The sequence below is a fragment of the Dendrobates tinctorius genome, unplaced genomic scaffold, assembly GCF_039654945.1.
Source record: "Dendrobates tinctorius isolate UK_male_01 unplaced genomic scaffold, ASM3965494v1 ptg000129l, whole genome shotgun sequence".
In the NCBI taxonomy this organism is placed as follows: domain Eukaryota; kingdom Metazoa; phylum Chordata; class Amphibia; order Anura; family Dendrobatidae; genus Dendrobates; species Dendrobates tinctorius.
The window spans coordinates 7,693,347-7,718,498 of record NW_027361797.1 but is presented as its reverse complement, the minus strand read 5'-3'; the positions used below and the strand labels follow the sequence as shown (position 1 = coordinate 7,718,498).

Genomic DNA, 25,152 nt, shown 5'->3' with positions numbered 1-25,152 from the left:
CTAGATATGTTTACTCTACGAAAAGGGAATATTTTTCTAACTTTTATGAATGGTTTTATATACACTTTCATAATTGATTGTAAATGCATGATTATTTAATTGAATAAACCTTATTCAACCTTATTTTACTCTTTAATATCCACTATGGCTTTAGATTTTTCATGCTCTGTAAAGATGAATAGGATATACTACATGTTTAAATTCTCTGAGGAGCATTCTTATAAGGCCAATCACCCAGCTAAGCTAGTTCTCCTGCTTTGCACTGATGAAGGGTAAACACCCCAAAACACATGTCTAATGGTGCGATGTCTGGCTTGGCTTTTTATTCTAAGTCTTGTGGCAAAGCCTTTTAATGGGTTGTTAGACTTTTAAGATTGCTACTTCCAATAGGTGGCTCAATAATTTTTTACCTCTTCTTTGAAGAGACTAGGGTACACTGAAACAGCCATATTAATTAATTCAACTATTTTTATATATCCTGTTAATATTAAGATTAGTGATGAGCGAGTATACTCGTTGCTTGGGTTTTCCCGAGCATGCTTGGGTGTCCTCTGAGTATTTTGGCGTGCTCGGAGATTTAGTTTTCATCGTCTTATCTGCATGATTTGCGACTTGTAGAGAGGCTGAATACATGTGGAGATTCCCTAACAAACAGGCATTCCACACATGTATACAAGCTGTCTACCAGTCACAAATCATACAGCTGAGACAACGAAATCTAAATCTCCGAGCATGCCAAAATACTCAGAGGACAGAAAATCCAAGCAACAAGTATACTCGCTCATCACTAGTTAAGATTAATTAAGAGAGTGTAGACATATCTCTGCCAAGACAAGGAGGAAATATCCCTAACCTTTATCTTATCTAATTAATATGTACTTAAATTCTGCAATGGGAAAAACATTGAGGGTAAGAATTTTTGCAAAAAAATCTGCAATTAAAAACCACTTTCAGATATCATATGTGGGTTATTTCTAGAGTAAGTGGATATTTTTCTGAAAATCACAATAAGATGAATCGGAAAAGAGATTTTTGCATCAAATCTGCTACATGTATACTTTTTTTTATAGCTTGTATAACATTTGTATTATTGTAAATAACCTTGTCCTATTCTATGGTATATTTATTATCTACTATTATTCATAAAGAAGCTATTAGATTACTTTGTTTAAAATAATAATTCTATTATGTATGTAATATTGCTTAATTATTTTGATACTTCTCTGAAGAAAACAAATTTGTAATTTTTAACTGTTTGTCAATATTCTCTTTTTTTGTCAGGAGGCTAAAATATGAATTTAGCAGATCATTCTAAGTTTTATGGTTATGCAATAGATGTGAAAGTATTGTTAAGAAAAAAACTATATATAGTACTTGTAACATTTTAAATCAGAATTACAAAAAGAAAGTTTTAAATAACAGTCAAATAAAAATAATGTTAAATATTATATTGAAAGATTATTTTAAAGGTAAATACAAATTATTATTATTATTATTATTATTATTATTGTTATTACTATATGTTTATGCCTGGGATATTTAAATTAAATTATATATACTGACATTGTGGATGTAAATTGTTTGCATGTGTAAGTTGCATAATAAATGCAAACTGCAGTATTAACTAATCGTAGAAATAAATCAAGAGCTATGTGAAAGTAAAGAAATAAAATTGTATTAGTGATGAGCAAGTGTGCTCAGTAGAGTTGAGCGACTTTGGTCGGATCGGGTTTCATGAAACAAAATTTGTTTCAGATGAAACTTGTCCGACTAGGGCAAAAAAAGTCGGAGTTTCGTCCGAAACCCGACCCCAATGCAAGTCAATGGGGAATAAAAGTCAGCATTGAGTGGATGACATTCATCCACTCAATGCCGACTTTTATTCCCCATTGACTTGCATTGGGGTCGGGTTTCAGACGAAACTCTGACTTTTTTTGCCCTAGTCGGACAAGTTTCATCTGAAGCAAATTTTGTTTCATGTAACCGGATCCGACCAAAGTCGCTCAACTCTAGTGCTCAGATAAGGTGTTATTCACGCATGTTCTTGCACTAATGGAGTATTTTCGGCATGCTCGAATAATATGTTCTGCATGTCTCATGGCTGTTCAACAGCCACAACACATGCAGGGATTGCCTAATAAACAGGGTGTCGAACAACCGCGAGACATGAAGCCGCGGCGACTCGAACATAGCATTCCAGCACGCAGAAAATTCTCTGTTAGCACCAGAGCATGCACGGATGACACCTTATCTGAGCACACTCGCTCATCACTAGAATTTATGTAAAAATATAATAAGAGCAAAATTGCTGCCTGAAATGAACACCCCAGAAAAAATCAATATATTATTACATGCTAGTAAGTAGTCATGAGATAAAAGTGCATATCTGGCTTGAGCATATCATAGCAGAGAGATGAATTGTCGCATGGGCCAATGAAGGATATTTACTGGGACTGCCAGGATTTTTTTTTCCTTTGATTTTAAGAGGACCGATAACTCAAGTCCTGTGATGCTTGCATCCATTCATTTTTCATTAATAATTAATTTAATTTTGTGGCTAATAATTTCAATTTGCGGTGCATGACACTAGACCACCAAGGATAAATTTCATGCACCCTTTTAGGATCTGCACTGAGCATAACCTTGAGTGGTCCATAATCAGAAAAAGTTACTTAGTGTCTACTGGAAATATATGATAAAATATTAATGATAAAACAGCTATGTCTGCCGGGGTTTTTTCATTCTAAGTTAGACTATATGTTATATTTGTATTGCTTTTGGATGTTCATTCTTTTCGAAGCAGCTATATATATATATATATACATACAGTATATATATATATATATATATATAATCAAGGTTTCATCTTTTTGACGTTTAGCTCATGATAAGGATGCAGCCCTTTTAATTCTAACATTTTGTACATGTGCATACCCCAGTATACCCTACAGCCAGAAATGAACCAATGAAACACATAAAAAGTAATATTAACAGCCCTTACCTGTCGCTATATGCAGCTGCTGTAGCTGTTGCAGGCTGAGCATATCGATAGGCAGCATAACCACCCTAAAAAAAAATAATAGAAATTTTCAATTGTTTATGATTGTTAATTAGATGTTAAAAGTTAATAACATTGTGCTAGGATGCAATCTCAGGAAATATAAGTATAATCGATTATCAGCAAGTCTTAAAAATATATTCAGTATGTAAAAGTTTGCAGATTTGTAAAAGAACTGCGAAAATATGTCGGTAAACCATTTATAAAAAAAAGTTCAGAAGCTAGATGTTACACTTAATAATGTTAGCCACAAACGTGATAAAGAAATAATTGGTCAGTCTGGTGTTTGGTACTTTGTTTCACCAAGTGCTTAATCCTTGTTGTTAGGCTTTCGAGGAGCTGAGGGTCCAGACAAAAATGTTAGGGATCGGATAGTCTTTGGCTCCGTTTACACAGTTTTTTATGGAACGTTTGTCATGCTGTTAAATGTTCCTCCTGATGTATGTAAAAACTGTTTGCTATAAAAATAACTCAGATCATGTATACTTATTTTTTGGGGAGGATTCAAATTATTAAAAAAAAACAATTGGAAAAGAATAGGCCAACCCATATGTACATATTAACAGATTCCAGTAGGTCATTGCTACAAAGCTACGTCGGATGAAAAAGGACTTAAGGCCCCGTCATACACAGCGATATCGCCAGCAAGAGCGCTGAGTTTGTGACGCCACAGCGATCTCGCCAGCGAAATCGCTGTGTGTGACATGGATCAGCGACCGTCCCTCCTGCCGGGTATCGCTGATCGCGCTCCATCATCCTGGGCCGTTTTTTTGATCGTTAGTCTTGTTCTGGCCAGCACGCATCGCTGCGTGTGGCAGCGAGAGACCAGAGATCAGCGACGCTGGATGCTGGTTTCCAATGTAAACAGCGTGTATCTAAGAGCCACGCGGCTCTTGGTTACCCGCTGTTTACCTTGGAAACCAGCATGCACGCTGGTTTCCAGGGTAAACAGCGGGTATCTAAGAGCAGCGCCGCTCTTAAATACCCACTGTTTACCTTGGATACCAGCTTGCTCGCTGGTCCTGATCGCTGGAAGAGCTGTCTATGTGACAGCTCACCAGCGAACAGCCTAACGAAGTCCCAGCAATCCCATCCATATCGGATCGTTGCTGGGATCGCTGGGACATCGTTATGTGTAACGGGGCCTTTAGGTCCATCAAGTTTAATCTCTTGATAGGCTGATTTTAGGCAAAATTATATTTGTATACAGATCTTTGGTTGTACAACAGACATCAGTCTGTTATGATTGAGTCACCGTAGGAGGCAAAAATAGAAATGCTAGCTAAGTCCAGAAAACCAGAGAAGTTGGCAGCTATCGGATTGCAGACCCCTGAACCTATCAACACAACTAGCAGTAGCCGTGGGGGGCTACTACGATGCCCTAGGCCCCTCGATCACAGCCAGAGGACTACATAGCCTAAAGACAAAAAGGGAAATCTAAACTACCCCAGAGCAGATCCCAAAGCAAAAGGCAGCCCCCCACATATAATGACGGTGAAGCAAGAAGAATGAACAAAACACAGACAGAAAGATAGACTGAGCAAAGATGGGGCCCAAGCTAGCTTAGATAGGAAAGGACAGGAAGGCTGCTGTCTGCAATCCGTGAAAAACCCTATGAAAATAAGAGCCAACAAACTGACAGTAAAAAAGGCCCTGAAGACGCTAGGCTTCAAAAAAGGCTATGTCAGTACTCAGGAATATTCTGAAGACAGAGCAACAGGCAAAAGGAGATTCAGCTCACCCCAGCAGGGAATGGCAGAATCCAGAAAAGCAAGGAAAACAAAACACTAATGCAAAAAGGCAAAGCAGAAATCTTAGCTGTAGATGAGCAGGAATCAGACTGGTTTCCTAGAAGTCCACAGAGAAATCACCCGCAGGCCAGAAGGGCGTCGGCAGCCTTACATCCAGTCATTAACTCCACTCAGCCAGTCATCATCATCAGCCCCAGGTGTTTGACAATCAGGCTCACTACCTTTCTTCACCAGAAGAGGGAGTTCCTCGGGCCTCAGTAGTGAAGGGGAAAATGAACTCACAACACAGTGTCTTAGGCTGTGGGCCCACGTAGCGTTTTAAAACGCTCAGTAAAAACCGGACTCCTTCCCAGAAATTGTGCGTTTTTTTCCGCGCGATTTCACCGCGATTTTACCGCGATTATGATCGCGATTTTGCCACGATTTTCGCGTGCAATATTCAAGCACTTTCCAAGCGATTTGAAGCATCGCTTGGAAAGTGATTGACAGGTTGGTCACACTCATCACACATAGTGTTTGACAAGTGTGACCAGGTTTTTACTATTGAGGCCGCCTATGCGGCATCAATAGTAAAAGATAGGATGTTAAAATGCTAAAAAAAAATAAAAAATCGGGGTATATTTACCTTCCGGCGTCCCGCGCTGCATTCCCGGGCCTCAGCGTTCTCAGTAATGCCTTGCGAGACCTGTGATGACGTAGTCTCGCGTTGCTATAGTGATCTCGCGAGACCGCTAGAGTCACGCGAGACTACGTCATTACAGGGCCTTGCCGCAAGGCATTACTGGGAACACTGAGGCCCGGGAATGCAGCGCGGGACGCCGGAAGGTAAATATACCCCGATTTTTTATTTTTTATTCTTTTTTTTACAGGGGTATGGTACCCAGGGCCTGGAGGACAGTCTCCTCTCCTCCACACCGTGGGTACCAACCGCACATGAGACGCTTAACTTCCCGCATGGTGGGCATAGCCACATGCGGGAAGTAAGCGATTCTCATGCATTCCTATGGGTGCGGAATCGCGGCAATTCTTTGTGATTCCGCACAAAAGAATGAGCATGCTGCGATTTTTTCCGCGATGCGATTCCGCCGCGGAAAAAAGCGCAGCATTAGCACAGCATGTGCGAAATGCCATAGGAATGCATGGGGGGCGTTCTGTACACGATTTTTAAGAGTTTTTGCAGCGTTTTCGCGCCGAAAATCGCGGCAAAAACGCTTAAATATCGCTACGTGGGCACATAGCCTTAATATAGTTATAGGCCTATTTGTACATGTGTTTCGACCAATAGAGAGGTACTCAGTTATATTGAGTCATAATCTTCTACTCTATAATAATAAATGTATGTGCATTAGTGAGACTAATATGTCTACTGTTGGTAGTTACAAGAACATTGGTAGTTACAAGAAGGTTGGTAATTACAATAAAGGCATTAAATATTTTACTATAAATCAATCTAAGGGCACCTAGAGTCTTCAAGTATAGAGTTGATTTGCAGGATCCTAGTCCAGCAGCCACTTTGGTAGTCCATAGCTTTCAGACCAGAGCCTTACAAAGCTCCTATGACCTGAAGGCAACCTCAACATCAACAATGTGGCTGCTGGACAGGGATAAAATTTTAATCAACTTTATTTGGGACCACCTCTGATATACAATAAACATTTTCTAAGAAAAATGCCAAGCAAACAGTGATGCTTTTGTCAAAAGAAAACTTTACAGACATGGCCGAAGGTTAATCATATTGCCTTCATTCTAGTGATAAAGCATCAATATCATTATTGAGATGACTATTTTTAAATTCAGTTAAGCTGTAGGTTCTTAAGTTGCTCAAAGGAATTTGCCAGCAGGTTTTTTTTGCTATGTAATCTGATGACAGCATGAGGAAAGGTTTAAAACACTGAATTCAGTGATGTGTCACTGATCAGACTGTGTGCTGCTGCCTACTAACAATTAAGGTTTAATCATTAGAACATTGTCACTGTCCAAACTAGTTCCCATGTGCCAAGTTGTCTGACCACGTCCCCTCCTCAGATAAGCTACTCACTGTCAATAGACTATGTGTTAGGGCTGGCAGAACGCACCAAATTATAAAATAATAGTAGGAGCGTTCGCAACCCAGGGTCCACCATGCAGAGGTGGGACACTGCTTCTAGATAATGGCGGAAGTATAAAGCGGTGTGGAAAGGTCACACGTGGGTTACGTCACCCAGTGTGAACAGGAGCGAACTCTGTTAACTCACAGAGCCGCATGGCCGCTGAACGTAGATGCCGGAGCCTGTTTAGCTCACAGAGCCCGGCCAAAAGAGCGCACAGTGTATGGCCACAGAACTCTACCCCAAGGACACGGGGTTAGAGTCCATCTAGGCCCACTGAGCGCGCGGTGTCGCTGCCGCGAATGCCGCTATAGACGCTGACTAAGGAGTGTGGAGCACGTGCACTGAGGCGTGCCGAGTCACTGGTGAGGACTAATGCCTGACTCAAACACTGACATACCTATGACTAAGCATGTGCGCTAGCAGGCTAGGCTGCACAACACATGCATACCAAGGGTAGGGGTTTCTTAATGAGTCATTCACCAGAGATATTCATACATGCATACATCACTCACTCCTCATAGTCTGAAAATACAGTCCAATCCAGCGCATGGCCGAGTGGCCATGCGAGCCTTTTATAGCCACGAGCGTCCGGGACCTTCCTGGCTTCTCGGATGGGCCAATCCGAACACGAGCAGGACCTGAGCATGTGACCTTCGATCTCCAATGGGAGATCACTCCACGGGCATGCTCAGTGGCCCGACATGGGGACTTAGTCCCTGGAGAATCTCGCTACTGAGCAGCATGCATTGCCATAGCTGTGCCAGAGGTGGCAGCAGCAAGCAAATCCACGGATCTGGTCTGGGCAGAGCGCCGGGACTGACGAGTTTGCTGAGCAACCTCCTGTGTGGCTGGAGAGGAATGGGAGACCGCCAGAAGCAAGGCTCGGGATTCCTGCTGTGCAGCGACAAGAACCCGAGCCGAGACAAAGAAGAATCCCGCTCCCGCCGGCGACACCGACTTCCTAATGAATCCTCTTGCCAGATTCTCCCTGATATACTGAGACATGACCTCTGTCTCTGGGAGAGATAGGGGGTAGACTCTACCCTGAGGAGGCTCAGCACCAGGCAAGAGGTCAGTAGGACAGTCGTAAGGGCGGTGCGGTGGAAGGGTGTCCACCGCCTTCTTAGAGAAAATGTCTGCATACTGCTGATATGGCTTGGGAAGCGAGGAGAGATCTGCGGGAACCTCAGAGATAGCGACCTGTACACAGTCCCTCAGACACCTACCCTCGCAGGACTTGCTCCAACCAAGCATTTTTCCTGAGGACCACTCTATGTGAGGAGAGTGAGCTTGTAACCAAGGAACCCCTAGGAGGACCTGGTCGATACCTTCGGGCATGACAAGAAGAGACAGCATCTCCTGTTGGGAAGGAGACAGTGAGAGTCTCAGTGGAGCCGTCTGGTGGGTGATTTGGGACGGGAGTGTCGCACCATTCACCACTCTGATAGTGACAGGTTGAGGTAGCGGGACCAGGGGGATTGCATGTTGTTGGGTGAAGGCAGACGACATTAAATTGCCCTCCTCTCCAGAGTCCACACAAACCTTCACAACCAGAGTGGAAGAATCAAACTCTAATGCCCCTTTAAACAGGAGCTTGGAGGAGAAAGTCGCTGTGTCTAGTAGGCCCCCTCTGATAACCACTAGACCAGAGCGTTTCCCGGCCGCTGTGGGCACTGGTTAGCAAGGTACCCAGTCTGTCGATAACGAAAACAGACTGAAGGTACCCGCGCAGACCGGACTCTGGATCCCGTGCGGGACACCTCCATGGCCTCTGGAGGCTCAGGCGGCTGACCGGGAGGTTCCAGCGGTCTAGCAAAATTAGGAGCCAACCTAAATTGTTGGCGGGACTTGGAGCGCTCAAGCCCTCGCTCAGTGAAGCGAATGTCAATTCGGGTGGAGACCGTAATGAGCTCCTGCAAAGTGGTGGGCACCTCCCTGGTAGCCAGGGCATCTTTAACATGATCAGCCAGACCTCTCCAGAATATAGGTATGAGAACCTTATATGGCCACTCAAGCTCTGAGGCCAGAGTTCTGAAGAGGATGGCATACCGACTGACCAGAGATGAACCCTGGGTTAGGGCCAGCAACTGAAGTGCGGTGTTGTGCGTGACCCGAGGCCCCAGGAACACCTGCTTCAGAGTGACCAGAAAATGGGTGGCAGTCTGCACCAGGGGATCCCCACGCTCCTACAGCGGGGTGGTCCACTCCATGGCCCGGCCTGACAGAAGGGAGATGATAAATCCCAACTTGGCCCACTCAGAGGGAAATCGTGTGGCCAGCAACTCCATGTGAATGGAGCACTGACTCACGAAACCCCTGCATGAAGCACTATCACCCGAGAACTTCTCTGGCAGCGGGAGGCGAGACAAGGTCGGGGCAGAGCTGGCCGTGGAGACACGGGCGACAGCCTCTGTAGCTGCTTGAACAGCGACCGAGGTAACATCCGCAGCTGAGGTGGAACACTCTAGCACTGCCAACCTACCCTCCAGCTGCTGGATGTATCTATGCAGTCGTTGTTCGTCCGCCATTATTAACCAGACCCTGGCGCTAGGATAATGTTAGGGCTGGCGGAATGCAACAAATTATAAAATAATAGTAGGTGCGTTCGCAGCCTGGGGTCCACCATGCAGAGGTGGTACACTGCTGCTAGATAATGGCGGAAGTATAAAGCGGTGTGGAAAGGTCACACGTGGGTTACGTCACCCAGTGTGAACAGGGGCGAACTCTGTTAATTCACAGAGCCGCACGACTGCTGAATGTAGATGCCGGAGGCTGTTTAGCTCACAGAGCCTGGCCAAAAGAGAGCACAGTGTATGGCCACAGAACTCTACCCCAAGGACATGGGGTTAGAGTCCCTATAGGCCCACTGAGCGCGTGGTGTCTCTACCGCGAATGCCGCTATAGACGCTGGCTAAGGAGTGTGGAGCACGTGCACTGAGGTGTGCCGAGTCACTGGTGAGGATTAATGCCTGACTCAAACACTGACCTACCTATGCCTAAGCCTGTGCGCTAGCAGGCTAGGCTGCACAACACATGCGTACCAAGGGTAGGGGTTTCTTAATGAGTCATTCACCAGAGACATTCATGCGTGCATACATCACTCACTCCTCATAGTCTGAAAATACAGTCTATCCTAGCGCATGGCCGAGTGGCCATGCAAGCCTTTTATAGCCGCGAGCATCCGGGACCTTCCTGGCTTCTCGGATGGGCCAATCGAAACACGAGCAGGACCTGAGCACGTGACCTTCGATCTCCAATGAGAGATCACTCCACGGGCATGCTCAGTGGCCCGACATGGGGACTTAGTCCCTGGAGAATCTTGCTGCTGAGCAGCATGCATTGCCATAGCTGTGCCAGAGGTGGCAGCAGCAAGCAAACCCACGGAGCTGGTCTGGGCAGAGTGTCAGGACTGACGAGTTTGCTGAGCAACCTCCTCTGCAGCTGGAGAGGAATGGGCGACCGCCGGAAGCAAGGCTTGGGATTCCCGCTGTGCAGCGACAGGAACCTGACGCCTAACACTATGTACATAGAGAACTAGGGTGTGAGTTCTGCTATGTGCTACATCTAGGAACTCTGATTGTGTCACAACTACTTCCCCCAGTAGCTAAGTGATACATCATTGGAATCAGGGTATATTTTCCTACATTATGCTGCTCTCAGATGAGGCAGCAAAAACCTGCTGGCAGAATCCATTTAAGAAGATACACAGGAAAATTAAAGACTGTTTGGTCTATTGGTACTGTACATAATTGTGATGTCTATTTTTGTTCCTGATTATTGCATTCATATAATATCACTTCCATTCCAATAATATTGCGGTATCACATGACCCAAGCTCTAACTCTCCAAATCATACTGGTTCTTATGTATAGAACCAAAGTTAGTTTCTCCAAATACAGTATTTGCATGGGAGCCAAAATGTGAATGTCACAGAAATGAAAATACAATATACTGCGATGGATAAAAAAATATAACAACACAGCGATGTACCAGATATACCTTACAAATGCACCGAACAATAAAACTTTTTTGGGGAAATTTTTCTTTAATCTATTTTTTATGTTATTTTATTTCTTTTATAATGGTAACAGTCCCCAATAGAAGAATTAAATTCAAATTACAAAGACATGTAGACTAATTTATTACCAAGTATTACAGTGTGTTCAAAGTAAATTAGCAAGTATAATCCTGCACTCTGTGCATTTCATGCTTCATCATCATTCAGCAATATCTGTACAAACATGCACAGCAGACGTCACACTCAGTACAACTGCTGACACTTTAAGATAAGTGTATTATTTTTCAGCGTTAGAACAAAAAAGGGGCAGTTTGTAGTTTACAAATTGGTGTCAGTATTTTTTTTTTTTCAAATTAACATTCAATTGTATGTAACGGTAATTGCAGCTGTTCGTTTAAGCCGGGGACAAACAAAAACATGGATTTCAAAGAACTGTGTTCAGTGATGCATTGATTATCAAACTGTGAAAACAGCAGAGCTTCTTGTGCAGTGGACCAAAATATTATATCAACCATTTCAAAATAATCTCAGCATGCCAATTAACAAATAGAGGCCATTCTCTATAGATAAAACAAACACCATTTATGTTCCTATTACTTTGAGCCCCCTACCCTAAGTGTCTCCAAGGATACATCTTCTTTGGTATTCAGACCTTATGACAATAAGAAGTAGAAATGAACAAACTTATTGAATTCTCAAACAAAAAATTGTAATTCACTCTACAAGTATTCAGCAATAGGGTGGCCAGCAATGTCTGACTTTCATGTGTTCATTATCATAGATTTTTTAGTTATTATTACTTTTGTCAGATTCAACTTATTTCTGTGACCATTGTGGATTTTTCTGCTATTAACCCCTTTCTGCCATTAGATGTACTGTCCCGATCATGTGTCCTGGGCTTTACTTTCCATTGGCGGGATAGTACGTCATAGGCGATCAGCCATGCTCACGGAACGTGGCTGATCGCGGGTGGGTGTCAGCTGATTTTCACAGCAGACACCTGGCACTAAGTGAAAGGAGCGGTCACAGATGGAACACTGCAATCAAACATGATCACAGTGTTCTGAAGCAGGATCAGAGACCCCATGATGGGACGCGGGGTCCTGATCGCTGCCATGTAGACCCGATGTCGTCATGTCAACATCCGGGTCTCCAGAGCTGTCATGTGCAGTGCATGTCAGGAAGTCTCTCAGGTTAGTGTATAGAAACTGCAGCGCTGACAGGTTCTATAGTATGCTTTATCATCATACCGCCAAAAAAAGTGGAATAATGCACAATCAAAAAGACAGATATAAATAAACATGATACTGCTGAAAACATCATATTGTCCTGCAAAAAATGAGCTGCCATACATCATCAGTGAAAAAATAAAAAAGTTATAGCACTCAGAATAAAGTGATGCAAAAACATTTATTTTTTCTATAAAATAGTTTTTATTATATAAAAGCGCCAAAACATGAAAAAGATATATATGAGATATCGCTGTAATCATACTGACCCGAAGAATAAAACTGCCTTATCAATTTTATCACACGTGGAATGGTGTAAACGCCTCCCTCCCAAAAGAAATTAATGAATTGCTGGCTTCTGCTCATTCTGTCTTCCAAAAATCGGAATAGAAAGTGATTAAAAAATGTCATGCACCCAAAAATTATACCAATAATAACGTCAGCTGGTCCCACAAAAAATAAGACCTCACATGACTCTGTGGGACAAAATATGGAAAAATTATAGGTCTCAAAATGTGGTGATGCAAAAACTTTTTGACAATAAAAAAGTGTCTTTTAGCATGTGACAGCTGCCAAACATAAAAACCCGCTAAAAAGCCTCTTTCACACATCCTGATATTTCCAGTACCAGAGATGTCAGTGTCCATGTGTGTAATACTTGCGGCACACATGTGGTATGTTTGTGCTGCATCAGTACCACAGTGATGAAAATAAATAAATAGTAATTCAAATACACCTTTATCACCCCCTTAGGGAAAAATAATGAAATAAAAAAAGGATATATTTCTATTTTCCCATTAGGGTTAGAGTTGGGCTAAAGTGAGTTAGGCTAAAGCTAGGGTTAGGGTTGGGACTAAAGTTAGGGCTAGGATTGGGGCTAAAGTTAGGGTTAGGGTTGGGGTTGGGGTTGGGATTAGGGTTTGGATTAGGTTTAGGGATGGGATTAAGTTTAGGGTTGGCATTAGGGTTAGGGGTGTGTAGGGGTTAAAGTTGGAGTTAGAATTGGGGGATTTCCACTGTTTAGGCACATCAGGGGCTCTCCAAACGTGACATGGTGTCAGATCTCAATTCCAGCCAATTCTGCGTTGAACAAGTCAAACGGTGCTCCTTCCCTTCTGAGCTCTGCTGTGCACCCAAACAGTGATTTACCCCCACAAATGGGGAATTAGCGTAATCAGGACAATTTGGATAACAACTTTTGGGGCCCAATTTTCCTGATACCCTTGTGATAATAAAAAAATTGTGGACTAAAAGATTATGTTTGTGGAAAAATTTGATTTTTTATTTTCACTCCAGGGCGTTACAAACTTTAGTGAAACACCTGGGAGTTCAAATTTCTCACCACACATCTAGATAAGTTCCTTGAGGAGTCTAGTTTCCAAAATGGTGTCACTTGTGTTGTTCACATCAGGGGCTCTCCAAACGCAACATGGTGTCCAATCTCAATTCCAGCCAATTTTGCATTGAAAAGTCAAACGGTGCTCCTTCCCTTCCGAGCTCTGCCATGTGCCCAAACGGTGGTTTACCTGCATATATGTGGTATCAGCGTACTCAGGAAAAACTATACAACAACTTTTGCTGTCCAATTTCTCCTATTACCCTTGGTAAAATAAAAATAATTGGATCTGAAATAGTTTTTTTGTGAAAAAAAGTTAAAAGTTCATTTTTTTAAAACATTCCCAAAATGCATGTGAAAAAGCTGAAGGGTTAATAAACTTCTTGTATGTGGCATTGAGCACCTTCAGAGGTGCAGTTTTTGGAATGGTGTCACTTTTGGGTATTTTCTATCATATAGGCCACTCAAAGTGACTTGTAAACATGTGAGAAATGGTAATTATTAAGTATTTTATGTGCCATATCTCTGTGATTTAAGGGCATGAAAATTCAAATTTGGAAAATTGTGAAATTTTTGCCAAATTTCAATTTTTCTCACAAACAAATGCAAGTCATATCAAATAATTTTTACCACTATCATGAAGTAGAATATGTCACAAGAAAACAATGTTGAATCACCAGGATCTATGGAAGCGTTCCAGAGTTATTACCTCATAAAGGGACAGTGGTCAGAAATGTAAACATTGGCCTGGTCATTAACATGCAAACAACCCTTGGGGTAAAGGGGTTAAACGAGGGGTGCCAACAATTTTGACCACATGTGTATAACCCCAAAAAATGACAGGGGTCAGAATAGTAAAATATGGCTTGATCATTACGGTCAAACTGGCTCAGTCATTAAGGGGCTAAAAGAGAAGTTTTTCTAAACATATAGATCTTGTTTCATATAAGAGTTTTTGTCAGAATTCTGGCATAAAACCCTTTAACATGTCATAAAAGTTCTGTGCACCCTGAAGTTGCAAAAATATTTTGCGACTTTTGGCGTTTTTAAACCAGTTATAGTTAGCTCCATCGACTTTATAAAATTTTGTGAAGGTATGCTACGTATAGCAGGATTTACAATCTCCTACGAACTCCATCCGTGGGCCATCATTCACAGGAGGTTCGAAATGACAAGTACGGGGGTCATTAGCAGACCACGATCACGAGACGTGTGCGCCAATGGGTGGGATGAATTACGAGATTCCATCTGTTAAAATCTGCATTCAGTGAAGACAAACTTTCCTATTACTGAGATAGGAGATGGCACTTGCTGCTGATACAATTCTATGTGGAGGGAGCAGCTACAGGCAGAGCTCTTCCCTCTTTCCTATCTAGACAGAATCTTTTCAATAGCACCTGCCATCTCCTATCTCAGTAAGGGGAATGTCTGTCTTCATTGAATGTAGATTTTATGTCAGAATTGAGAATTTTGATAATGACTGAACAATTCTGGCAAAAAAAGAAGCAAATTTCTCTGATCATATATAATGCAAATTTGCTTATTTTCATGTGTACTATTGATTTATGGAATAAAAATTAAAATCACAGTTAAGATTTAAAACTTAAAAATATGATGATGGATGGATATACAGGGTGGGACATTTATATGGATACACCTAAATAAAATGGGAATGGTTGGTGATACCAGTTTCCTGTGGCACATAAGTATATGGGAGGGGGGGAACTTTTCAAGATGGGTGGTGAACTTGGTGGCCATTTTGAAGTTGGCCATTTTGGATCCAACTTTATTTTTTTCAATGGGAAGAGGGTCATGTGCCACACCAACCTTATTGAGAATTTCACAAGATAAACAATGGTGTGCTTGGTTTTAATATAACTTTATTCTTTCAAGAGTTATTTACAAGTTTATGACCACTTATAAAATGTGTTCAAAGTGCTACCCATTGTGTTGGATTGTCAATGCAATCCTCTTCTCCCACTCTTGACACACTGATAGCAACAGTGCAGAAGAAATGCTTGCACAGGCTTCCAGTATCCATTGTTTCAGATGCTGCATATCTTGTATCTTCACATCATAGACAATTGCCCCCAATGACCCCAAAGATAAAAGTCTAAGGGGGTCAGAAAAGGAGACCTTGGTGGCCATACAACTGGCCCACTATGAGCAATCCACTTTCCAGGAAACTGTTCATGTCAGAATGCTTGGACCTGACACCCATAATTGATTGTATGGTGTGGTATATGGGGTACAAAGATAGTGGGGGCCATTCTTCATCAATGGAACCACAATGTCACTGGATATATGAAATTGCTACATGATGATGTGTTGCCCTATGTATGCACTGAAGATGGCATGTTCCCTGAGTTTTTCAACAAGATGGTGCACCACCATATTATGGGTGTCAGGTCCGAGCATTCCTAAAGGGAATCTGAATCCCTTAAGGGCTTGTCACACTAAGCGATATCCCTAGCAATATCGCTGTAACATCACTGGTTTTTGTGACGTAGCAGCGATATTGCTAGCGATATCGCTATGTCTGATACTTTACCTCCGACCGGCTCCCCGCTGGTTATCGCTGATCGCACGAGAACGTCCTGAGCCGTTTCTCATCATCAGCATCCTGCTGGGCTTCCTGTGGCACCGATGAGCGACGCGTGGACACGGGCGGGAGGACGTCAGGATCGCCTCGTCTGACAGGTAAGTAGCAACCCCCGATCCCTGCTATGTCACTGGTGAGATCTGCCTGTGTGGCAGCTCACTAGTGACCACTTAGCAATGCACCAGTGATCCTGACCACGTCATATCGCTAGTCGGGATCGCTGGTGCATCGCTAAGTGTGACAGTACCTTAAGACTAGCATTTCTTCTGCGGTGTTGCTATCAGAGTGTCAAAAGTGGGAGAAAAGGATTGAATTGACAATCCAACACAATGGGCATCACTTTGCGCACTTTTTATAAGTGGTCATAAACTTGTAAATAGCTCATGAAAGAATAAAGTTACGCTAAAACCAAGCACACCATTGTTTTTCTTGTGAAATTCTCAATAAGTTTGATGTGTCACCTGACCCTCTTGCCTTTGGAAAAAATAAAGTTCGATCCAAAATGGCCGACTTCAAAATTGCCGCCATGGTCATCACGCATCTTGAAATGTTTCTCCCCTCCCATATACTATTGTGCCACAAACAGGATGTTGATATCACCAACAATTCCCATTTTATTTAGGTGTATCCATATAAATGACCCACCCTGTATTAAAGGGCTTTTCCAGGCATTTATATTTATGCTCATCTACAAAAAATGTGTTTGGCAAATTACAGGTCTCTTTTATAAATAAGGAAGCACAGTGGCTCAGTTGTTATCACTGTAGCCTTGCACTGGGGTGCTAGCTTCTAATCCCTCCAAGGACAAAATCAGCACTTACAGTATAGTCCAGTTTCCTCCCAAACTCCAAAGACATACTAATGTGGAATTTATATTGTGGGACCCATTCGGGACAATGATGTCAATGTTTGTAAAGTGCTGTGGAATTAATATCGCTCTATAGAATTGAGTAAAATTAAATATATAAATAAATAGAGTTCACCGTCATGCATGGCCATTTCTCAATTGCTTGTGATTTAAGATAGGACATTAGAGACCCACTGGAAGTGATCCTATGAATAGTCCTCATAAATAAAGCTGCGATACAGTTAGTTAAGCTGTCATTGGAGAGTGGGTGTCATATTGAATCTTTGTTGTAGCAAGCACTAGAATTATGGATATTTTATGCGAAAATTGTTATTAAACCTGTTCTTTTACTTTTGATGAAGCAACATAACTTTTGCACATTTCAGTTTTTGATGATATCTAACTCTTCTGATCTGTGGGAATCTCAGCACTGGGACCTTCACTGAGCAAAACATTTGAAATGTCACTATTACAAGTCAATCTCTGTTAAACAATAGCTAAACTTTAACATTTGACTGTGATACAGAATTTATCTAAAAACATCTACAACCCCAATTCCAAATCAAAGTTGTGATGCTGAGTAGGATCAGTGTGAAAAAATAGAGTGCAAGGATTTGGATATCTCTTAAAGCGATATTTTATTCACAATAGAACATAAATCAGAAGGTTAAAATTACACATTTTTCTATTTCATGTAAAAAAAATTAACTCACTTGAAAATTGATGTCAGCAACAAATCACAAAAAAGTTGGGCCTGGACCATGTCTATCAATATGTAGCATCCCCTCTTTTTTTTGGAACAATCTCTAAATGTCTGGGAAATGAGGAGACCAATGGCTGGAGTTTTGGGACAGGAATGCTGTCAGTGCTACAGACGGTCAGTTTATCACCTGAACTCTTTTACTGTGAAGCCTTGCTGTTGTGATAGATGTAGTATGTGATTTACCATTGTCTTGTTGAAATGTGAAAGAATGCAGACTTGGACATCTGGATGGGATCACTGATAGTGTCTTTCAAGATGTGTAAGCAGCCCATGCCATAGGTACTAATACAACACCATACCATCAGAGATGCATGCTTTAGAACATGTGGGATGATAACAAGGTGGATGGTCCCTTTCTTTTTGATCCCACAGGACTCAGCATCAATAGTGAAAATCTGACCACTTGTCTTCAGGTGGACCATTCTTAATTACGCCAGAAGTACTATACCTTTGTTCAGTAAGTCAAGGAACCTGAACCAATGTTTTATGTGTGACTCTCTGGTGCCCCTTTTTGTATGATGATTGGTGGAATGCCTGCTTATGGATTGCATCAGCCCTTTGCGGTGTACTAGTCTGCATCATTTGGAGAATAATTATGCAGTCTAATTGAACTAGTGATCAATGAGGAAACAGCCAGGATTATCTCCTCCCAATCCTGTGGAACACAGTGCCTTGAAATTTGAGCTGAGAGGCCTTCTCCTGTCACCGGTGTGGCAATATGGACATCAGCTTAAAGGACCATGGTTCCAGCTGGTGGATTACAGAACTGCTCCATTGCCCATCACTGAGCACACTTAATACTTTGGATAACATATATTTGGACAAACCAGTCACCTGGTCACATACCTCGCTAAGCTCTGTCAGCTTCCTAAGATTACCGCTACCTCCTCTCCATGGGTGCCTGCCAAAAACGGGGTGCTGCTGGTTGGTGTAGTGGGCCCTGGAGGCCCCAAAGTCATGGAGGTCCTAACCCCTGATGAGCTAGCAGTAGGGTGAGACTGTGTCACTTGCACCAATGTGTGTTCTTGCTGGTAAAGCTGACCCAGAGGAATTAAATAGCTTGCCACATTAAGGATCCAGTGGCAGTCTGGAATCAAGAACTGTGTTGTAATCTCACTTTACTACTACATACTGTTAGGTAACATCAATTATTTTACTATCAATGCCACAAAGTCCATGTACTGCTACAGGAAAATAAATGACAATAAATTGATCTGATACCTTATACTTCAATTTTAAGACCTGTGCCTAGATTGGACAGGAATTGGAGTATCAAACCTTCTGTTCACCTCTTCACATTGACATCAAGTTCGCCCAAAAAAGTCACTTTAAGTTTCCTCTCTAATTATTGCTCTGTTCACAACTGATTTTCTATTATGTCAGTGCACCTACAGTATATGTTATCATTTTTATAGTAGATTGTTGCTTTTAAAAACTATCTTGTGGGGCACAATGCCCTCATATGAGAACTGATAGCTGTAAAAAAGGGCCTGCTCCTGTCACCAACGTGATTCTAAGGGACTGCAGCTTAGAGACCATGGTTCCAGCTAGTAGAACTGCTCCACTGCTCACCCCTGAGACCACAAATTAGTTTGCATACCCCAGATTGGGCCAATCTGGCCACCTGGTCACATACCTCGCTGTGTCGGTAAGCTTCCTAAGCTTGCCACTACCTCCTCTCAGGGGGTGCCTGCCAAAAGTGCGGTGCTCATAGTTGGGTTAGTTGGTCCTGAAGGCCCTGAAGCCATGGATATAATAATACCTTATGAGCCAGCAGAAGGTTGAGCCTCTATTACTTACACCATCTTGTGTCCTTGCTGGGGATGAACTATGTGCTGTTAACTGTTGGTGAGCCAAAAATTTTTTACCAGAAGTTGGTAAACCCACCCTGTAATGTCTGAGTAGTGTTCGTCCCACAGGGAAGGAGTAAGGGCATTCAGTGGAATGAGCCCCGGCCCATGTGGTGTTTCTGGGTGAGGGTGATTTTTGGCTTCTTGCTTGCATGATAGAGTTTTAACTTGCATTTGTGGATGGCACAGTGAATTGTGTTCACAGACAATGATTTCTGGAGCTATTTCTGAGCCCATACAGTGATGACTGAATCAGGCCTGTTTTTAATGTCATGATGCCTGTGGGCTTGTAGATAATGAGCATCCAATACTAACTGTTGGCCTTGCCCCTTGGATTTTTACAGAATCACAGAATCTTTCGATGATACTGTGCACTGTAGACGGTAGATCATTCAAATTATTATTAATTTTACATTGAGGAACATTTTTTTTAAAATTGCTCCACTATTTCCAGATACAGTTGTTTACAGAGTGGTGAATCTCCAAGTATCTTTGCTTCTGAGAGACTCTGCCTCTCTAACTTTTAATACAGTTATGTGACCTAAAATTTGACCCTCAAATGTTTTTCATTTCTTTTCTAGCCTTTTGTTTACCCTGCCACAACATTTTTGAGATGCATTGCGCCACCAATTTCTAAGTGACTTTTTTTCATCAAATCAAATGGGAAATGTCTACCTTTCAACTTCCGATCTGTGTTCTACGTTCTGTTGTGATTAAAATATGGCTATAAGAAATTTCCAAATCAATGCATTCATGTTTTCTTTACAAGTTACTCAGGGTCTCGACTTTTTTGGAATTGGGTGGTATATTCTATTCTAAAAAGTTATGCATCTGAATCTTGCACATTGGACTTGGTAATAGACACTTGCTTAAAGCAAAATTAAGTTGGTGGCTGGCCTGGATCTCAGTAATAGTTCAACTTGTATTCACTTAGTTCAATAAGTGTATCAGCATAAAAACATTTATTTTTATGTACCTGCTGCTGAAATAAGAATAACAGTTACGGTAAATGATAAAAAGTCAACACACTTGTTGAAAATAAAGAGGAAAAAATTCTAAACACAAATATTCCTTCCTATGTTAGCAAGTTAGTGGGCTCCTTTTTCATACTTGCAAGGCGTCATTACTTATAATAGGTGTAACTAGGAATATTATAGGTGAACAGCATTCAGGTATACAGTCTGTGATTGTGAAGCACATGCACCATCCAGCAAGCTCAGTGTGATTGGCTTTAAAGAAGAGTAAACAATAGATGCGCAATTGGCCACAATGTTGCCACTTTCATGTATAAATGTGCACATGATAGCTTATACTAGGACGTCACATTTTTCTGTTAGTATTACGTGGCAAACAACATTTAGTGAAAAGGTTTATGCATCACCAGCAGACTTCATACCTGAGATAATATATTATCAAACAGAAGCTCTTGGGACACTACTCTACAAGGAAAAAAAAATGTAACGGATTGAATACAAATTAATATTTAAAATAAGTCAGCATTTCTTAACAAAAATAAAAAAAAATCATATAAAAGTATTATTTATTATGCTTTACATATAGTGTCATATATTCCACAGTGCCTTACAGACATAATCATTGATGTTCCCATTGGGGCTCATAATCTAAATTCTCTATCAGTATGTCTTTGGAATGTGGGAAGAAATCCAAGAGAACACAGGGAGACATAGTGGGATTTGAACCCAGGACCCCAGCACTACAAAACAACAGTGCAAACCACTGAGCCACCATGTTGTCCATCAACTCAGTCCAAGATTTCGGCATTTACTGTGCACATTGGTTGTAATTGGGAATATACAGTAGACAGAGCTACACACGCTGGGCATATGCCAGGGAGTGTAACAAATCACCAAAGTATTGATAAGTTGAAATGTGGGGGGCCTTAGGCTCATATTACTGCATTTTTCAGATTATAAGATGCACCCCAAATTTTGAGGAGAAAAATAGGGAAAAAATTTTTTTTAATAAAATGGTGGTGCTTGTTATAATCCATTGTCTTTTTGCTTACCCGGAGTGGTGGCTGCGGTGAAGTGGGGTCCCAGGGTCGCTGCTTGAGGAGGCAGGAGTGGGGTGAGGCTTCAGGCCACAGACTTTGATGAGTGGGTGTTCCGATGTGCGGCGCATCTCTGCGGGTGTCTGGTGCTGCTGTTGGTGTCTGGTGCTGCTTTGGGTGTCTGGCGCTGCTGCCCAGTGCTGCTGCGGGTGTCTTCAGTGCTGCTGGGGCTCTGCCAACATTTTATGAAAGGCTAGAGCCCCGGCAGTTCCATGGTTTCCTGTGCGGTGCACTTCAACAAAATAACCACTGGGGGAGGCGCATGCACAGATGGAGATCTCGGCACCAAGATCTCAGGAGATGAGGTCTCAGCACAGGAAACCATGGAACTGCTGAGGCTATGGCCTTTCACAAATTGTCGACAAAGCCCCCGGCAGCACCTGAGACCCCCACATCAACATTAGAGACCCCTGCAGCACTGCTGGGCACCAGCAGCACTGCCGGACACCCCCTCATAACAGCCTGTGGCCTACAGCAATGTTACCACTAAGGTAAATTTTTTTTGGGGAAAAGTGCGTCTTATAATCCAAAAAATATGGTACATAAATTTGTAATTTACAGATTTTGAGTTAAAACAGAAAACATTTCAAAGTTGCTTTTATACTGATGTTGAATTATTTAAAAGACAAAGCGTCTGCCACATTTCTATTTATAAACACTGTTTATAAGGGTTCAATAGCCAAAGACTCAATGCTACATTGTATTTCAATTTGAAGCATGTTATTGATAATTGTAATTATTATTATTTGCCTTATAACGATGAGAAAATCTAGGATTCCAGAAAATATAGACGCTATAGGATTCCTATAGAAAAGTCCGAAAGTTAAAAGCTAATGTTACTTATGCAGAGCAAACTTTCCATTTGACTGAATCTTTTTGCCAATAACTGATAATATAGATATATGCTTATATACACTTCAGCCAATTTCCGGACCCATAAATAAAGAACAAATCTTGAATCTTGAATCTTTTGAAATAAATGGAGGTATTTTGATTTATTTCAACTAATCAGTTAAAAAGTTTGTAAACCAAATATTTTAACTTTTTTTGTGTGTTTATTTTTTTTGTAGCACAGTATATGGGTAGGTCTCTGCAGTGAGCACGTGAACAACTTTATACTCAGACTGTAAATGAAGATCTGTCTGGTCATCTCCCAGTGGGAAGTCACAGCAAAGCTTGAAGTATCTATTATCAGTTGAATTCCATTCAGCAAATTAGCTCTATGTAAGAAATGTTTTATTTTCTTTAGGTCTCTGAGTGAGCTCTACGGATACATGTTGTAAATTCCTCTAACACATCTAGCAACAGCATATAGAAACTCTCCGAAGAACATCTCAGCCCAAATCCAATACCAACACGCTAGGTCCAGGGAGAATGTAACCATCCCAAAACTAAAACATAAGGAGTAAAACATCTACAAAATCAAGTTTAATTTTAATTTTTTAAACACATACAGTAAAAAAAGCTTCCTGAATAATACACAAATACAGGGGATAACCAAATAAAAGTTATACAAATGCGGTGATGCCAAACTATTTTACTGAAGAAGCAGAACCTTCTTTCCCTGAGTAGCTCCCAATACCATTTATTATAAATAGAAATTATAATTGATATTATACAAAATCGTGTCATATTACATAATATTACATATAAATGGATAAACCCTCCTAAGCTGTCTATATGGCAAGTAAATCATTGAAAGTTCAATAAAATGATACCTTGACAACTCATTTATATATAAAGAAAACATAGATTTCTCTGGAATAAGACATCGGTTCACAGATACCAAGGTATAATTTTATTCATCTTTCTATGACCTACATGGCCATATAGACGGCTTAGGAGGGTTCATCCGACTGACAGATTCCCATTAAAGAAAGACATGTAGTTCTGTTTTGGGTTTTCATTATTGACATTAAGAGTTTACACTATTTTATTACTATTTATTATTTAGTGTTATTTTAGCTTTAGTTTGTTAGCAATGTACCACTTATTACTTATTACTACTCACGTTTTGTTTTTTTTCTTCTATATTGATGCAGTTAATTTTTACTATTTGCTATTTAATTTTTTATCTTGTTTTTTTCCTTTTGAGATAGACACATGGGGGCTTGTTTTTTGCAGTACTAGTAGTTATGTAGGACAAAATTCCTTCTATTACATAATAATGCACTAAAATGAGAAAACAAATTAAAATGTGGTGAAATGGTGAAAAAGAATTCCATGATTTTTTGCATGTAAACTTTGTCTTAAGTTGTTGGCTCAAAAAGTAAACTTTGGACAGACTGGGTGCTGGCTACTCCATCTGGAAGGTCCTCACTATTTAACCCTTATAAAATGGCCACTAGGTTGTATTAACAGAGTAGCTGCTGGTCAGCAATGCAAACTTGAGGCAAGATTATTCAAACTAGCTGGATCAATAACTGGAGTAAAGGCCCCGTCTCATTAAGCGACTTACCAGCGATCCCGACACCGATATCAAGGTGTCAGGATCGCTAGTAAGTCGCTATGTGATCGCTGGTGAGCTGTCACACAGACAGCTTCACCAGCGATCAGCACAGCGATGCCGAGTGCCCGGCATCGCTGGCCATCCTGTAAAAAATAGAATCAAAATAAAAAATATAGTTATTCTCACCTTCCGATGTCCCGCGCAGTCTTCCGGCCTCTCTCCACGCTCCGGCCCCAGTGATCCTTTGCATGAATGACCGCGAGATGTCACGGTCTCGCGGGATAACAAAGTCTCGCGGTCATTCGTGCAAATGATCACTGGGACCGGAGCGTGGAGAGAGGCAGGATGGCTGAACGGGACATCGGAAGGTGAGAATAACTATATTTTTTATTTTTTTTATTATTTTTTACACCTGATCGCTGGTCTCCCGCTGTCACACACAGCGATGCTTGCTGGCCAGCGGGAGACCAGTGACCAAAGAAATGTCCAGAGATTTCTTGCAGCGATCAGCGATGCAGGCAGGGGGGCCGCTCGCTGATCGCTGTCACACACAGCGATCTCGCTGGTGAGATCGCTGTTACGTCACAAAAGTTGTGACTCAGCAGCGATCTCGCTACCGAGATTGCTTAGTGAGACGGGGCCTTTACAGAACAAGGGAAAAACACAGGACACAAAAACACAATCAGAGGGATAACCATGTCAGATAACATAAGCTCAGACAAAAGGAAAGTCAGACCAGCCAGGCTAAAAGTCAGGATTGGTTTAAGAGCAAACTAGGTCTTGATCTAGATAGGTCAAACAGGTGACATATCAGATAAAGAACACCATATATACTCAGTATCAAAACAGTAATTGGCAATTTTAAGTAGATTACCCAAATATTTAATAGGGTCTGGTACAGTCCCATAGGTCACAGATGGGTAAAAGTTACTCCTGCTGAGCAGCTGTACAGCCACACACTTTTACTATCTTGGCTGTGCTACAAGACACAGCCACATCTGTATTCTAATCTGACCTGTGCCATGAAATGATATTGTTATTGATGGTTTTTCCATTAGCAACTGCAGAGTAGATGTGGAAGAACCTGG

At 41.6% G+C, this 25,152-nt stretch overlaps 1 protein-coding gene across 7 annotated transcripts in view; it reads right to left on the bottom strand.

Moving 5' to 3' along the window:
* RBFOX1 (RNA binding fox-1 homolog 1) overlaps positions 1 to 25,152 on the bottom strand; it is a 991,812-nt gene that overhangs the window by 98,663 nt on the left and 867,997 nt on the right. For all 7 annotated transcript variants that reach the window (XM_073542794.1, XM_073542793.1, XM_073542798.1 and 4 more), the window contains one exon: positions 3,002 to 3,066. In XM_073542794.1, the coding sequence (XP_073398895.1) occupies positions 3,002 to 3,066 (65 nt within the window). The remainder of the gene's footprint in view (positions 1 to 3,001; positions 3,067 to 25,152) is intronic.